Source organism: Triplophysa rosa, linkage group LG10, assembly GCF_024868665.1.
Source record: "Triplophysa rosa linkage group LG10, Trosa_1v2, whole genome shotgun sequence".
Classification (NCBI taxonomy): domain Eukaryota; kingdom Metazoa; phylum Chordata; class Actinopteri; order Cypriniformes; family Nemacheilidae; genus Triplophysa; species Triplophysa rosa.
The window spans coordinates 2041670-2059144 of NC_079899.1; the positions used below are offsets into that span (position 1 = coordinate 2041670).

The window sequence follows — 17475 nt, forward strand, 5'->3', positions numbered from 1 at the left end:
CTATCGCTGAGTTTTTTTGACCTGAGGGAGGGGTTCAAACAGACCAATCACAGCGCTTGCGGTCCGCGTAGGGTCCGCGTTGAGTTGACGCGTTGTTACATTTTTGGAGAGGTGTGCGTCAGGCTACGGCATAGGGTACGTTGCTCTGCGTGGGCCTATGCAGAACCATAAATTGGGCTTTAGTGTCCCCCAAAGTAACCAAACCCCCCCCAAGCTCGGGTTAAAATTGTGGTCCTAGTTCACTTCACCTTTAACATGTGGAAAAATAACCCAACAAAACAACCCAACAGACTCAACCCAGCATTATGGGTTAAAAAAGAACCCAGCCATTTTTAGAGTGAAGTATATAAAAAAACATTGGGTTAATTTAACCAACCATTGGGACAAATTCGGAGAAACCCAACAGTTGGTTTAAATAAACCCAGAATATGGGTATATTTGACCCAACTAACAACATAAACATGTTTAAGATTGATACTGCAAAAGCTAAACACTAATGCCCGGTTTCACAAACAAGGCTTAAGCCTAGTCCCAGACTAAAATGCAAGTTTGAGCTGACTTAACTGAAAATAACTTGCAATGACAAATCCTAAAACATGTCAGTGCTATTGTTTTGTCTCAAGATACACACTAGCAAAGTTTTTACTAAGGCATTTTTATAAAAGCTACTTAATTCTTATAATTTAACTAAGGCCTAGTCCTGGCTTAAGATAAACCCTGTCTGTGAAACCAGGCCTATGTATCTACAGTCGTGTGTATAGAGACACTGAGCAGTCTGTAATATTATAATATGATACAGTTGAGCTTGTGTTAGAGATTGTTCAGGGTTCTGATGGTCAGCAGGTAAAAACTATTCTTCAGTCTTCTGATTCTGGACTGAATGCACCTGTTCTGTGTGCTTGGGTGACTGGGGGTTCCTGAGACGTCAAACTAGAAAATGTCCCGTAGTGATGAGAGTTTGTTGTCGATGATGAATCCAGCTGTGGTCGAGAAGAGAACAGCTGCCATAACCAGACAGTCATGCAGTCAGAATGCTCTCAGTGCATCTGTAGAAGTTCGGCGAGGACTTTGTGAGGGAGACCAAACCCCTCGAGTCTTCATAAGAAACAGAGCCGCTGATGAGCAGATTGACGTCCTGATGTGGTGTGAAGAGATGAGGACAGCACACCGAAGAACTTGATGCTCTTGACTCTTTCTACAGCAGATCTGTTGATGTGTAAGGGGCGTGGCCGACTCCTGTGTCCTCCTGAAGTCCACCATCATCTCTTTGCTGACATTGAGGTTAAAAGCCCAGTTCATTCTTATCTGTTGACCAAGCATAAATAATCGCTCATTAAGAAAGACTGTAATTTGAAAGAAGCAAAACCGCAAGCTCCTTTATGTACTTACTTTTTCTTTACAGGAGTTGAAGTTAAATGACACTAAATGATACATCGTTATTGATCACAGCTGAGTAATATACCAGGTGTTAATAAAGATGCAGCTTTAGCCATTTCTTGAAGATTCTTGAGATTCTGGTTGAAGGTTGTTTCTCCCATGGGGAACAGTGAAGACAAAGCATGAAAGTGATTTTGTGCCTTTTTGGGACGGCACCATGATATTTGCAGTAAAACTATGGTAACACAAATGTTAAGCAGTCTTTAAAAAGTACATATAAGCCTCCAGAAAAACACAGCCAACCTAATTTTTGTCAGCCATAACATTGTATGTGTAGTTGTAAAAACGTCTCTTACGTTTTCTTTATTTAGAAAGTCATATATGATCAAAGTTTAAAAGACGAAATAAACCACATATCAAATGAATCAATGCTGTACGCTCTTTTCTATTCATAACGTCTACGTTTACTCAACCTTCACTATTTTATTACAACACTACACCAAAAGAACAAGGTCATTACATTATTAGTCACATTAAAGCTGAACGTCGTCTCCGTTTCCTGAGTACAAGATACAACAAAGATGCATGCCAAGAAGAAAAGTAATAAAATTATTTAATTATAGTGTCTAAAGCCCTTGCTGTATTTCGGTTTATGTCTGGAAGTCATAAAATGTGAAAAAAAGAAAGTTGCAAAAAGCCCCAAAGCCTCTTTTCCTATAAATAAATAACTTTGTTAATATAATTTATTGCTCCTCACTTTCCCGATTGTCGTTATGAAAATAAAAACGCACATCAAACGCAAACCATTATACTCAATAATATATTAACGGAAAGAATAATCAAAAACGTGCGCTCTGACGTCATCCCGCCGGTTTGGGTCGGCACGCGCGTGTTGACGTCACGCCGATGGCGTCACCGCAGCGAGCCCAGCGTCCCGATCAAAGTTTTAAAGAGACTAACGTGAAACATGATTGCCAGTCTGATCTATTTCGTGCTGTTTCCGTTGACGAGGCTGATCGGACGCGTCTCAGGTAAAACTCTTGTCGTGAACACGCTACCAGAAAGTTTAAACTCTTCGTCGCTTGTTTGTGTTGAGAAAGATGCGCGAGCGCGTCAAAATAAACCACTGCACTCGTGTGTGTGAGAGAGAGAGAGTTTAACGAGTTGCACAAGACAAAATAAGCCAAGTTTCGATTTATTTACCTAACATGAGCGTTTAAAATGTATCGTTTGATTTACTGAAACGACGACGACCATCGCTGGTAACCATAGAAACGGAAGCCAGCAACCGCTACAGCTGATCGCAATTTTACACACGTGACGTATTTACCGCAGTAGTAGTAATAATAATAAAGTGCGGTTGTCTTAAGAGATCATTGAGCACTTTAGATGTCATGTATCCTATTTGTTTGATTATTTAAGTGGCTGGTTTTGTTAAATGCAGATAAAGAGATGAGTGGCAGTCTTCATTCATTTACGGTACCATGGTACATGCAAGCACTGTCGATCATTTTACTATGGTATTTGTGTACGGTGGTTCTCAGAAATACGGTGAAGTAGGCGTTTATCTATAGCTTAATCTTTGCACTCCTCCTAAACCGATGCATGTGTGACGTTTATATTTCTCTGGGCAGGACTGTGGCGGACGACACCGTGTGCGTACATTAATGGCAGAGAGGTTGGGGATGTTCGTGGAGCTCCTTCCAGACGGCTTCCAGAGCTTCAGACGGATCTGTTACTGCACCGCCGCAGCACAACACGCATCATTCCCGGCCCAGAAGGCACGGAGAGGGAACACACCTGTGGAATGGTGCCGGGACGAGCTCCTCCGGACAGCGGGGAGGCGGTAGGTGAAACGCAGAGGAGGCGAGAGGACGAGCTGGATGAGGAGGTGATGTGTGACGACACACCACCTGTGACGGAGGTAAACACCTGTGAACACGAGTGCCGCTCAGAACTGACGGAGGGTTTGGAGGACATCAAGGGTGTTGCTTTAGTGGTAACAGAAGTGGAGCTCACAGCGTCACCAGTGGACGGGTGTCAGGAAATAACAAGCGATTGTGCTGCCCTGGTCAACTTCCTCCAAGAGCCTCAGGTCAGTCCCGATGACACGACTCCATCTGAGAGCGAACCGGACCCTGCTCGTGTAAGCGGAGTGTCTCTGGATCTAACGGCAGAACTTCACGCAAGTGCTGAAGGAACGGAAGATGATGATGAAGATGCACATCCCAGCGCACGTTGCTCTGAAATGCTGCTGGGGTTGGATTGGGACACTGAAGGTGAAGCTCAGTTCATGACCAGCCATCCCGTGTTTGATTTGAGGGCGTTACTTGCGGATTCTCACTGCGTTCAGAGACCAGCAGAGCCCGTCGGTTGGCATTTTCCAACAGGTTTGGGACTGTCAGATGTGTGTTTTTGCCCTTATGTGCAGTTTCCGGCGCTCAGCTACTATCCTGCGGCTCAAGACGACATCAATATTGAAGGTGGGATCATCGCAAAAACACCTGCTGGTGAATAGAGAGTTTCTCATGTTTGCTTGAAATGAATTTCGCATGCCAACGTAAAAAAGAAAGACTACATTTTGAATGATGTTTGTTCCTAATGGTTTCGTCCAACACAGTCACGTCCGTTCAAGACAATTGGACAGTTTTGAATCCCAACTGAATAACAGTTCTGGTGGCTAAAGAATGGGTAGACAAAGTTCTGCATGTGAAATCGTGTGTGTGTGTGTTTGTTTCTCTTTTCCAGTGACATGGAGGTTATGGGAGGACCTGAGTGAAGCCTGTGGTGAGCCGTGTGCGGACCTCTTTGAATTCAGCATCATGTCTTACAACATTCTGGCTCAGGATCTGCTGGAGGCTCATCCAGAACTCTACACACACTGTCCGGAGGAGGTGTTGCTGTGGGAATACAGATTTCATCTCCTCCTGCGGGAGCTGCACGTCTGGATGCCTGATGTACGTCAATACAAACTCATTCATGTACACCGGACGTGAGCGACGCCATGCGACATAATCAGAGAGAAAAGAATCCATTTAAGAACGAGGCATGTGTCGCGTCACATCGCACCAATAATTACTGATTGTATCGGGCTTCATTATGTTTTGCTGCATCGCTCGCGTCCGGTATAGACCGGCCATCGGTCTCTGCACTTACTGTTAAGTTTTAATGACATTTCTTCATCGTTGGAGTCTTACTTGATCAGTTTATTAAAGTTATTGGAAAATTTGCTGCATGTAGAGGCAGAAAATTGGCTTCAGTTTTTGTCTGTTTTGGTCCATTTAATGTGATTCATTCTGTTAATTACTCAATTTGCACATTTCTGAAAGATATTTTTTCTCATTACATTTCTTAAATATTTAAAGATGTTAAATGTATTAATCTCGTTCTCCAAGTGACAATTTACGATTTTAGGGTTAAATTAAATCACAGTCATTTGTGACAATTAATTAATGAATGAAACACAAAAAATGAAATGTATCACTAAAAACACACTATTCATATGTCTTAGACTTATTAATCATGAGCCCAATTTCCCTACTTAATGAAAAGTGGGTTTGTTTTTCACTTTTTGCTGCTGTGCCGTTCACACCAGTGACAATAACTATAATTATAAAGATTGTTCTGGATTGAAGAGAATTATGAGTCCATATCACAAACAAAATGAAACTTGCAGAGTGATTCATGAAACTGCTCTTAAGATTGTTCTTAAAGTCCCAGTGAAATAAAAATGACAATTCTTATTTTTTCATGAAATATTGCAGCGTTTATAGTAAACAGTTTATCAATGTCGGTCGTTTTCTTTTTAAAATTCACGAGCCCTCATAATCTTCAGTTAAAATCTGAAAATGCACTTCCGCCCTGAAATGACTATCCATCTCAAATGAATTATTTTGGGCGGAGCATCCGTTAACTCCTCCCCTTCAACTGTCAGTCTGCTGCCAGTTTATTTTTCAATTTTTTTCAGCTGTTTTTACACATCCAAATGACGATTCTGGCTCAATATAATACACGTCACATGTGAAACAACCAAACCTTTTGAGATTTAAGACAAGCGTGAAGCTTGAATCTTAACTTAAAGATGATATTTACCACAGCTTTTATTTCAAGAATTTGGATTCTTGGAAGATCAGTCTTGGGATTTCTTTTGCGGGATTACAAAATGTTCCACATTTTTTTCTTACATTAGAATTCAAGAAAAAATATTGCAGTTGAGAAGAATTTTCATGAAAATGTTTTGTGAATCCGGCCTCCGGTGAACAGTTGACAGCCAATCAAGATCCTTTCGCATTTAAGACGTGAAAGCGAACGTTATTAATCGAGTGAGCGTTTTTGATGTGAATTTACCGTAAAACTCTACTTCATATGCAAATTATGTGAACGCTTGTCTTGATGTGTACAGATTGTGTGTCTTCAAGAAGTCCAGGAGAATCACTTTCAGGAGCAGATGTATCCTGTCCTTATTGAGATGGGTGAGGTGACGCTCTTCTGTTGTGACATCTGTTAACGCAATGACAGCTACAGTAGATTAACTAAAAGCAATATGACATGTTCATCTCAATGGAGAGCTTAATGTCCTTTTTCGTGTGTTTTAAAATCACCAACACGGGTTCACGGCGTCATGTTGTGCCGGTTTTGTTGGTTTATGGAAGTGGATTGTGTTTTCTCAGGATACACCTGCATCTATAAGCGACGCACCGGCAGCAGAACGGACGGCTGCGCTGTGTGTTACCAGAGCGAGCGTTTTACTCAACTCTCCGTCAACCTGCTGGAGTTTTACCGATCCGACTGCCAGCTGCTGAACCGTGACAACGTGGGCATTGTGTTGCTCCTTCAGCCAATCACAGAGCAGGGTGAAGCTCTCAGTCCCATATGTGTGGCCAACACGCACCTGCTGTTTAACCCCAGGAGAGGGGACGTGAAGCTGGCGCAGCTGGCCATCGTGTTGGCTGAGATTGACGTGATGATGAAGACATGTGAAAGTCAAGGTAGACGCTGTGAGGTTGTTCTGTGTGGAGATTTTAACGCGTTACCCAACTCACTTCTGCTGAAGTTCATCACCAGCGGTCAGCTCTACGTCTTTGGCTTACCGGCCTGGATGGTGAGGGTCACATTTACAGTATGTCATGTCAGATAAACAAGATGTGCAGTGTCGATGTAGCCTCACGGTGTGTGCATGTCCGTTATTAAAACAGCTTAAAATGCGTCTCATCCAGTCAGATTCGCCATTTATTTCTCAGGAGTAATCTTTGGTTTGTGTCGACAGGTTTCAGGTCAGGTGGATTTGTCTAGTAAATTTCATCAAAGTAGGATTTTCGAGCCACTGTGGCTGGACAAACTCGGCATCAATGAAAACTGTCAGTATGGGGTTTATTCTGACCCGAGGACCAGCGGCCCAGGTGAGTGTCACAGAAGCCAACAGCAGACTTCGGATGAATTTTGTTTTCGTTTGGAGGAAAAACAAAGCGCGAAACGGCTTTCCGTCAATCCCACTTGTGTTTTATACGATCATTTACAGTTTCGAATATCGTACAGTAACATTGCCTAAATGTTTTTAAACCTCCTATTATGTCTGCGGTCAAATTGACACCCAAGGCTACTGGGAAATATGCAAATAATCAATAGCTTTGTATACTGTGGTGGGCTGTACTGTATGAGACCACTTTTTCTGCACGTCTGCTTTTTTGTTGTTCTAATTTCTTCGATTGTTTACCTCATTTGTAAATCGCGTTGGATTAAAGCATCTGCTAAATGATTAAATGTAAATGATTCTCTCTTGTTAATGTGATAGTTCACCCAAAAATGAAAATTCTGTCATCATTTGCTCACCCTCGTGTCATTTCATACCTTCGTTCTGATGAACACAGCGAAAGATATTTGGAAGAATGTGAGCAATTTTCAGTTCTGTGACATCATTGACTGCCACAGTTGTAAAAATGTAATGGTAGTCAAAGGTTCCCCAGAACTGTTTGTGATCCTAAATTCTTCAAAATATCTCACTTTGTGTTCAACAGAACAACAACATATACAATATATTTTTCCCACTATGGTAGTGGATGATGTCACAGAACTGAAAATTGCTCACATTCTTACAAATATCTTTCTCTGTGTTTAACGGTACGGATACATTATCAACCTGAGGGTGAGTAAATGATGACAGGATTTTCATTTTTGAGTCAACTCTCCCTTTAAAGTCGGATTGAAACGGAAGTAGCGATTGTCTTTTTTCCATATCGTGACGTATGCCCAAGTGAAAGGACTTCAGAAATGAGAAAAAAATGTAGGGCGGGACTTGATTTCATCCACGACAACTCGGAAAAAAGGTGAACGATTTGAACGCCAGTTTGCAAGCGTCAGTCATTGCAGCGCCGCCCTCGCACCATTCCTCGTTGTTTCCAGAGGTTAACGGTTTTTATTAAAGATTACAAGTGCAAATGAATTTTGTGCACGGATAAATAATTAATAATAAATACAATTAGAATGATCATTGTTAATTTCATGCCGACTTGAAAATTATTATCTGTACACATTTTCAGCCAGTGAAGGTGATGTATGGGGTCATTTTGACACCATCGACTTTTTTGTGGAAAACACTTTTTATACTGAATATATTTTCTGTTGTATTTTATCTTCTTCTTCTGATATGTCCATGAGTGTTTTTTGCTGCACAAATAGTCATAATAAATAGTCATAATAATGACATTCTCTTTTTTTATCTGCTTTCTTCGCGGTATGAGAACACACATTTAACATACTCTGAATCACTGAACTGTTGTTTGTAGCACCTCAGAATCCGCAGCGTGATGGCTAGACAAGTGATGGAGATATTTGAATGTTAATGTTTAAAACGATGGTGCATTAACTAATGTGTTAACAGCGACAATGTTTGATTTGAATAATATTTTAGTAAATGCTGAAATGAACATGAACTAAGATCAATAAATGCTTTAGAAGTGTTGTTCACTGTTAGCTCATGCATTAACTAGCTGTTAACAAATAGCACCTTACTGTAAAGTGTTACCAAGAAAACATTGAGATCTGATTTCATTGTCCTAGATATGTTAGTATAGTAACTTGTAAAGTTTTGTGCGTCATTCTTTCTTTCCGTAGAGAAATTGCAGTACAGTCATGATTTTCTTCGCCGGCTGCAATTCTGTCAGGCGTCATGTGTGCGACCACCAGACCTGGACGTTATACCTGGAGTCACAGACAATACACCGGGTACAGTACACTTGTCTCATTCAAATCCATTTTCTCTATTTCTATTGCTTTTGAACATTTTACCAGAGTGAACAAAAGATCAAAAATGTCTCGTGTGCTTCTTAAACGTGCTGCTTTTCTTTCAGACCCTGACGAGATCCACATGTTCAGTTTCAGGTGAGTTTAGTCTGAGACACTGTACTGACTGAAGGTATCGTGAAAGAACACACGACTGTACTTTTGGCAGGTTCGGACACACTTTGTTTCACGGTCTGAAACTGACGTCAGCTTACCCTCACACCCATCCCATCACTCACAACTGTGTGCTCACCACACTGAACTCAGAGGGAGGAGCCATGGTGGACTACATCTTCTACTCCACTCCGACACGCAACGCTGCTCACGTGAAAGGTATAGTGCACATATAATGCACCTTTTTCTTCACTTTCAGTGAGTGTTCAGTATCTTCAGATATGGCTTTTATCTTTACTCACTCTGCTTTTGATGTTTCATGATGCACAGTAACAACTTGTCACATTGGACTGTCTGTGGGCTGTCACATGACTCATGATGTCATCGCCCATGTTTTGTCTCCACAGAGAGAGGCGGTGGTTTGAAGCTACTCGGTCGTCTGTCATTGCTGTCTGAAGAAGATCTCTTGTCACTCAAAGGACTTCCCAATGAAACGTTTCCTTCGGACCACCTTAGCCTACTCGCCAAATTTCAACTCTCTTGAGGCTCTGTCGAGTACTCAATGACTCATTTCTGCTTAGTATTTCTTTACCCTGCTGAGTATTCCTTGACATGTTTGAGTTTTCTCTGCACTTTTGAGTGTTTGTCTTCACTTTGCGGTATTTCTTGACATTTGTGTATTTCTCTGCACTTTTATGGACCTCTTGGCTCTTTTGAGCATTGATGTCTTTTGAGGTATTTTGTGGCTGTGTTGACTATGTCTCAGCATTTTTGTGTATGTCTTGGCTCTGCTGAGTATTTCTTTGCCCTTGAGTATTTTTCTCCTCTGTTGGCTGTGTGATGGTTAAGAACAGGCACTGTGTATGTCACACACTATATACAGGCAACACATCTGATTGTAGGGGACTGTAGTATTTGGTGATTGTTTTTCTTTAGAATTTTAACTAGTGATTCATTACTAGATTACGAGAGATTTATTTCGCATTCTGTTGTTTTATTTTCAATACTGTAAAATGCGAGTAAACTGTATGTTTGATGAAAATCAACATTTTTTTTTCTTTATGAAAATGCAAAATGCGGTCATGGTCCATTTGCTCATTTTTGTGTTGAGTTATTCTTAACATTGTTTTCACTTTGAATTTTTATTGTAAATGGAGCAAAATAAATGACTACATGTGTGGTTGGTGTTGTTATTCTATTTAAACATACTGACAAATTATTAAAGAAAAATAAAGATGGTAGACGTCTCTAGAGCTAATTCCTTAAGTTATGAAACAAAGAAAATCAATACAAGATGATGTTTGAAATTGTCAGTATCGTAATTGCATGTAAACACAAAAACTGGAGCTTTTTATACATGTTTTAATGCATTTCAAGTGTCACAAATGAGCTGTTAAATACAAGAGTGACATTACAGTGCTGTGACATCATAGTTAAAGTCTACATGATCATAATCGACAGAAGACATGAGAGACATCCAGCGTAGATGATCTCGTGTGTGTGTGTGATGAATTGATGCTTCTCATAACGCACAGATTTACAGAAGATCATTGAACAGCACCGATTATTACGCTTGTAGTGAGCACTTCATAGGGTCTCTCAACCAGCATGTGTGACCTCTGTGGAGATGTGGACTAGCAGATCGTAGTGTTTAGTGTAACTCTAAAAAAATATATATTTCTGATAACAGAATACTAGAAATGAAACCGTAATTATCAAAACACGTGAGCTTTTGTCTTCATCTGTAAAATCGCCCCAAAAAACATGCAAGTATTTAACTTCTACAAAGAGAGTATTTCATTTGTATGTGCAAAATGTTCATGAATCAATTATTCTTTAATGATGAATTTAGTTTTTCTTTGGAATAATGCGCACTGATGATTCGAGCAAAATAACAACAGTAATGTGTATTTAAAGCTATAATGAAATCTAAAATCATATAAAACTAAAAGGGGGACTGCAGGGTGTGTATCATAACTGAACCCTGTGACCACCATCACATTAAAAACATCATCAAACCCGCTGCTCATGGCAGAAGACTGAAACATACCGACTACAGTCCTCTACAAATATTTGGTCTGTTATAGTCCCGGTCACATCCAGATCGTTCATGAAACCTCATGATGGCAAAAAAAAACTTGAAGTGCAAATAATACAGTGTGTTGAGTTTCATCAGATCAGAGTTTTCATCGTCACCAAAAAACCCTCAGTTCTTACAAAGGCACCCAATAACTGGATTACAAACTAGTCTCTGTATAAGTCTGGTTAGTTGAGTTAAAAGTTAATTCTACTGTATTTACAGATATATATAAATATGATGTGTCGAATCACTTCAGGTGGTGTAAATGAACATTCTTAAGTGTGGACCACATTCTCTAAAGTGGAATACTGCACAGGTGCAAGACTTGATCCTCGCTGTTGAGTTTCAGCATTCAGTCTCGCTGTCAATCTTTCTCCGTTAATAAACGTTTGTGTTGTTTCACACTCTGATCTGATAACCATTAACATCTGCTGCGGGTCCTGACTGTGAAGGCTTTCTCTCCACTGATGACCTGTGAAAGACAACACAACATTGAGTTTAACACTCGCCGTTATTCAAGGGTACAGTTAGTAAAAATAAGAGTGTATACTTATGTTCTTCTCAGAAATAAACTTAACATGACACAAGAGTATACTTGACTTATGCTGACAGAAAAATACACTTGCTCCATATCTCCATCAAAAGACTTGACTCTATAAAAGTATCATGAAGTATCATACTTTACTCTTTCATTGAGTAGTCTGTTAAATACTTTTCTCACATAATTTGAAATCATTACTTCAATTTCAAGTACGATTACAAGTATTTACAAATGCATTTAAAAGACGCTTTTATCCAAAGCGACTTACATTGCATTATACTATACATTTATGTAATTATATTTAAAATTAGAACTAAATTAGTCCAATTTAGTCTCAGTTGGCACTGACAAGTATACTGCCATGGCATATTAGTCCAAGACTAAGTACAACATAAAGTAATGCATTACCAGCACATATTAGTGTACTTACTACATTAAGTATACTTTAAAAGACTAACTTTACGTACGTATACTAAAAATGACATTTGTGAATCTTCTTTGACAGACTTCCCTGATAGTCATGTATGATTATTATATGTGACCCTGGAGCACAAAACCAGTCTTACACTGTGTCTACACCGGACGTAGCACGGCGCAATGCAACGCGACAAAAGACAATAAACGCATTAGAACCCATTACAACTTACATTTCGTCCACACTGGATGTGGCGTGGCGCCGCGTCGGGTGTAGACTGGGTGTTAAATAGCACGGGAATATTTGTAGCAATAGCCAAAAATACATTTTTCTTTTATGCTAAAAATCATTAGGATGTTAAGTAAAGATCATGTGCCATGAAGATATTTTATACATTTACAACCGTAAAGTTATATCAAAACTTTATTTTTGTGGATGCAGCAAAATCGCAAACAAAAATGCCCGGAAACACGCCTACAAACTTTATTCGTTGCTGCCCACTCTTTGGGAATTACCCGTCAAGTTTGGTACCTACAGTATGTAAAGTTTAGAATTCCAGCTTTTGGGTTCATCTACTCTCCACAACTTCATTACAGCGGTAAGCCCATAGAGAGTGTTAAGAGCAACGGCCTGCTACAGCGCCTCTGATGGACGACTTTATTTTGCACCCTCAGATTCCCTATTTTCAAATAGTTGTATCTCGACCGAATACCTATCCTAACAAACCATACATCCATGAAAAGCTTATTTATTCAGTTTCCAGATTATGCATAAATCTCAATTTAGAAAAATCGACCCATAAAACTGGTTTGGTTGTCCAGGGTCACATATTATTATTACAATATTAATTAATGTATGAATAAGATCCTCAACAGACACACTGATGGTTCATGCTTGCTTGAGGAGACATTTTACTTACATTAACAAAGAGCAACATATTTACAAAAGAAAGAAATTACAGCATGATTTCTTCTGGTGTTTCAGAAAACTTTCTCGTTTTTCCAGTTAATAAAATGACACTTGATTTCTGTCTGTGCTTTAAGCTCAGAATTATAAGAGGAGGCTGACACATGTTAAATGGGTTTCTGATCAATCCCGGGACGTACCGTCTGTCACTTTGACTGTTCTTCCGCATGGGACTGGCTGGATTCCTCAGCGGAGATCCCACATCCTTCTTTCTGTCTTTAGTGGGCGATGACGGAGCAGCTTTCCCGATCTGAAACATAAACATCTCATTTTGTGTGTCTGAAGGATCAGAAGAACAGTTTGATGTGGAAGAATGCATTCAGGTCAGCGTTACCTTTAACCTCATATCACGAGTGTATCTGTCCAGCTCTTTCTTCAGCTCCTCTTTGGACAGTTTGTCCACGTCCAGCACCGAATGTTTCCACTCGATCTGCTCCACGCTGTGAGGGTCGTGGGACACGTAATGGCCGATCTTCACCTTACACAGCGTGTGCCAGTAGCGCTGATAAGCCACCTGGAAGTCCTGCACGAGGTCGGCGAGTGTTTTATACTCCAGCGGTTTGTACATCAGGTCCTGGCGCCGGCTGATCCCGAGGGCACCGAAGCGTCCGCCGCTGTGGACCCCCAGCACGATGTGACAGAAGTGACTCCCTGAGAAGCACGTCTTAAAGCTGAGAGGAAACCGCTCCACGCTCGGCAAACTGTTGGTGAGGTAACTGACCGGTCGACGCTGTTAAGATCAACACTCAATGCACTGACAGACATGGTGAGCAGAAGCTTTGAATCTGGTTTGGTGTGGTTCAAAATAGATGTAGTTCTAAGAGCAGTTTTTACTGTTTTACTGTAGTTTTTACTGCAGTGCTAAGTCTTGTTCTCACTGTAGTTCTTACTATAGGTTTTATTGTAGTTTTCTGTAGTTCTTCATGCAAGGTTTTCCGTAGTTCTTACTGTGGTTTTAACTGTAGTTCTTATTGTCTTACTTTAGTTTTTTACAGCAGTGTTAAGTCTTGTTCTCACTGTAGTTCTTAGTACAGGTTTTATTGTAGTTTCTATAGTTCTTCATGCAAGTTTTTACGTAGTTCTTACTGTGGTTTTTACTGTAGTTCTTACTGTTTTTAGTTTTTTACTGCAGCTCTAAGTCTTGTTCACTCTGTAGTACAGTAGTTTTCTGTAGTTCTTACTGTAAGTTTTTCTGTAGTTCTTGTTTTTCTGTAGTTCTTAATGTGAGTTTTCTAAGTTCTTATTCTCACTGTAGTTCTTACTATAGGTTTTATTGTAGTTCTCTGTAGTTCCTCATGTACGTTTATTTGTAGTTCTTACAATACTTCTTGTTTTTCTGTAGTGAGTTTTATTGTAGTTCTAAATGTAGTTCTTACCACATTCTCATTTTCCCCCAGGACAAATAACACCCTGCTGTAACTCTGTCGAGATGTGAATACTGTATGCCATGTATAATCTGGACTGTAGCAACCTCATTAAGTGTCTGGTCCCTCTAGACTCCCCTAAGAGCTCAACTGATCCTAAATCATAACGGATCTGTCTGAGCCTTCAAACCTGGACATCCACAGTAACATAAAATCCACCTGAACTAAATAAAGGCCAATTCACACCATGATTGATAACTATAAGATTTAAGGGGTGGTTTTCCTGGACACAGTTTAAGCCTAGTCGCAATTTAAATCTGAAAATATATCAGTGCCATTGTTTTGTCTCAATGACAAATGTGATGCACACTAGTCATTTTTTTTGTATTTGTTTTGTTTTGTTATAAGTTTGTTTTTAAAAACGACTTACACATCCTGATTAAACTAAAGTCTAGCCCTGGCTTAAAATAATCCCTGTCCGGGAAAGCGCCCCTAAATGTATTAGCGTGCACACCGGCGGATGACTCACTGTAACTCGATAGTGCTTGTTATACAGGAGCATGTGAATTGTATTGAAGTGAAGGATACGTTGCGAGGATCACGGCTTCCAAACATTTGATTGGCAGAGACTCTCGTGTCATTTCCTTGGCAATGTCCATTAATCTGTGGAAGATAGTATAACTTGAACTACTTTAACTAAACTAAAAGCGTCTGATGAAGCCACACTGTAAGTCCTCGCACACATATTCATAATCACCTACTGCTGCCATCGGCTTGTAATTGTGTCTCGCGAGAGCTGTGTTTGTATGAAAGTGATGGCTTCAAATTGTTACTAGTTAAAATTCAAGCATGAATGTTTCAGATAAAATTGTGTGCACTTGATCTTACGCTGTGAGCGGTCGGCTCTTCTTTATCTCAAAAAACTGTGTTCCAGTGTGATTGTATCTGAGAGGCACTGTTAAGTACACAACAACACTCTGTCGAGGAACAAATAGGGCATTACACACAGTCAACTACTACACACAATATACTGTTGAAGTTAATCAACTACAAAAACTCACAACAAAAGATTAGAGACGTTATACTTCAAAGCATTTCTACTAAAAGCATAAATGTACACACGATGCATTGACAAAGTGTTTAAACAGTTGATGTGTATGAAGTCACGAGCAGAGGATACTGTAGATCCCTGATGTATTTTTGTATGGCTTCCAGACGCTGAGGAATACTGCTGTTGGGTTGGAATGTAGGCACACTTGGTATTGGAATCTGTAGATTATAAAAATATGTTTTATTATCAAGTAAATATCAAGTTTGTATGTATATCAGTGTGGGGGACGAGGATAACAGCATCAGCGGAAAAAAGTTTCTTTGGGACACCACATTTATATATAATGTTATGCTACGCAAAGAATATAAAACACACATAATAAAGAACTTAAATATAATGTTAACCATAGCAGCAAACAGAATAAATTCTGCCAGAACTGTCGTTCTTTTAATCCAAATGACTAAAGATCAGAGATTGGGATTTTGCTTCACCTTGGGAAGGTCGCTGGTTGCCCAGATCCTCTTCCCTACATTCTCTCCATCAGGATGGATCCGGGCGACGTGCCTCCACATCTGCTCCCAGGTCTCCTCATTTATGGGCAGACCGCCCCGATTAATAATGCAGGGAATCCCACCATCCCTCAAATCTTCCCCCTCGTCCTCTTGTTCCTCGTCTCTGTCGTCAACCCCTCCCAAACTCTGAGCAGTCCGGCTCATTCTGAGGCCAGCAGAGGAGGCGCTGGCACTGGGCTGGATCACACAGGGCCTGAATCCTGACGTCCGGACCAATCTCCTCGGAGAGGTGCCGTGATGGAAAGAGCCGCAGCAGGACACGGGCATGGACGGGTCACACACACACAATGGGTCAAACACTGTCTCTCTCTCTCTCTCTCACTGGATCACAAACACTCTCTGTAGGGTGGCTGGGTGTCTGACACACTCGGACCCCCAGCCAAATCTCTGTCAACACATTTCAAGCAGCATACTAGTTTTCAAGTACACGACTAATATGTAACTAAAACACAAAACCCCTTCAGCTCTACTTGTCAGCACAAACTGAATATCAGTTATAACGCGTAAGGAACATTGAAAATATTACAGCTGATCATGACAGTAACAATAGAGATCAATACGCGTCTGATTCATGAGCCCCGACCGCCCAACAGCATCAGAATAAACATCAGAACACATCAAATAAATCTGTTATCCTCCAGAAAACATTCACAGGCAGTCCAGTATCACATCCACGGGTTAAATCAAAGCGTCTGCCCTTAATCTTCAGCGCATCACAAACACTACAGTAAAGACGCGCCGGCGAACGCGCCAATGACGTCACCCCACCGCCGACCCAACGCGTCCCGCGAAGCTCAGTGTCATTACGCGCACGTGTTTACAGACAATACAGAGCGACACAATAGATTCCAATAGTTAGCTTCATCGTGATGGCTGTCGGTTCGAGCCATCGCCCAGTCGGATCTCAGACCCGCTATGTGACGTTGAACGATGTCCGAGTCGTTCTTTTGAACTGATTCACTTGAATGATTCGTTGGAGCCGAATCGCGAAACGTTGTCGAGCATTCGGGTGTTCCGAAGACTTTCTTACTTTATTTTTTTTAGCAATAAACAAGAGCTTATTAATAACATTGTGAGTACAATAGTAATGCCAATTTACCAGGTGGAATAATAAACAACACCATATACGCAATTTATACAATGAGGTCTAAACAGTTATAAGAAAACTTCTGTAAATGTCTTTAAATCATATTCCACTTCCACTACTCCTATAGTGTGCACTATTGTGCCTTATTATATCTACATTTTATGTATACATGTATATAACACTACCTCTACTTACTACATGATCCTTTTGCACAAGTGTACATACAATCTGTTCATATGTATATTCTACTGTATACAACCCTGTCCAATGTCTCTTATATGTTATTATCCCCCATTTTCTGTACAATAGTCTTTTATTTTATGAGTCATTCTATAATTAGGGGTACATTTCATATCATCATATAAGTGAAGAAATCAGTGTGTTTTTTTGCTAAATATTCTACTTGTTTCCATAATATATCACTGGAATGTGCAAAATTCATTAATTGGCAAGCTTAAGCTCAAATGATAACTTAAATATTTAAATCAAAATAAACATCTGATTCATTATTTTGTCAACTGTGTTACAGACAAAAGTTGTATCATAGAAGACATGAATGAAATACTAAGCATTTGATAAAACATTTGTTTGGAAGTTCTTTAGTCTATTCTTCAGTGTGTTTGTGGTTGT

General features: G+C 40.2%; 2 protein-coding genes across 7 annotated transcripts; one reads left to right on the forward strand and one right to left on the reverse strand.

Annotated features, from left to right (window-relative positions):
* Positions 1-2292: 2292 nt before the first annotated feature.
* angel1 (angel homolog 1 (Drosophila)) lies at positions 2293-9930 on the forward strand. 6 transcript variants are annotated; one of them, XM_057343553.1, is made up of 10 exons: positions 2293-2408; positions 3012-3887; positions 4126-4334; positions 5780-5849; positions 6048-6478; positions 6644-6776; positions 8488-8598; positions 8724-8754; positions 8825-8988; positions 9177-9930. In XM_057343553.1, the coding sequence occupies exons 1-10, from the start codon at positions 2345-2347 to the stop codon at positions 9311-9313; spliced, it is 2226 nt and encodes a 741-aa protein (XP_057199536.1). In that variant the 5' UTR covers positions 2293-2344; the 3' UTR covers positions 9314-9930. The 6 variants fall into 6 exon arrangements, with proteins under 6 accessions (XP_057199536.1, XP_057199541.1, XP_057199535.1 ...); XM_057343558.1 differs by having other exon boundaries at positions 3012-3860; XM_057343552.1 differs by lacking the exon at positions 2293-2408 and adding an exon at positions 2817-2928.
* Positions 9931-10067: 137 nt separating this feature from the next.
* On the reverse strand, positions 10068-16691 carry vash1 (vasohibin 1). Its single transcript, XM_057343575.1, has 7 exons — positions 15678-16691; positions 15316-15404; positions 15024-15080; positions 14724-14798; positions 13106-13487; positions 12912-13021; positions 10068-11321 (listed from the first exon to the last, which is right to left on the reverse strand). Exons 1-7 carry the CDS (start codon positions 16023-16025, stop codon positions 11249-11251), a joined length of 1134 nt encoding a protein of 377 aa, XP_057199558.1. The 5' UTR covers positions 16026-16691; the 3' UTR covers positions 10068-11248.
* Between the last annotated feature and the right edge of the window lie 784 nt (positions 16692-17475).

Bases quoted from the DNA above. Each gene is read 5' to 3' on its own strand.
- angel1 (XM_057343552.1), top strand. From the start codon at position 2,862: ATGGTACATGCAAGCACTGTCGATCATTTTACTATGGTATTTGTGTAC. The intron at 8,599-8,723 runs GTACAGTACACT...CTTTTCTTTCAG, and splicing joins AGTCACAGACAATACACCGG to ACCCTGACGAGATCCACATG. The intron at 8,755-8,824 runs GTGAGTTTAGTC...TACTTTTGGCAG, and splicing joins ATCCACATGTTCAGTTTCAG to GTTCGGACACACTTTGTTTC.
- vash1 (XM_057343575.1), bottom strand. From the start codon at position 16,025: ATGCCCGTGTCCTGCTGCGGCTCTTTCCATCACGGCACCTCTCCGAGG. The intron at 15,081-15,315 runs GTATCCTCTGCT...AGTGCCTCTCAG, and splicing joins AAATACATCAGGGATCTACA to ATACAATCACACTGGAACAC. The intron at 11,322-12,911 runs GTACGTCCCGGG...TGTCTTTCACAG, and splicing joins AACAGTCAAAGTGACAGACG to GTCATCAGTGGAGAGAAAGC.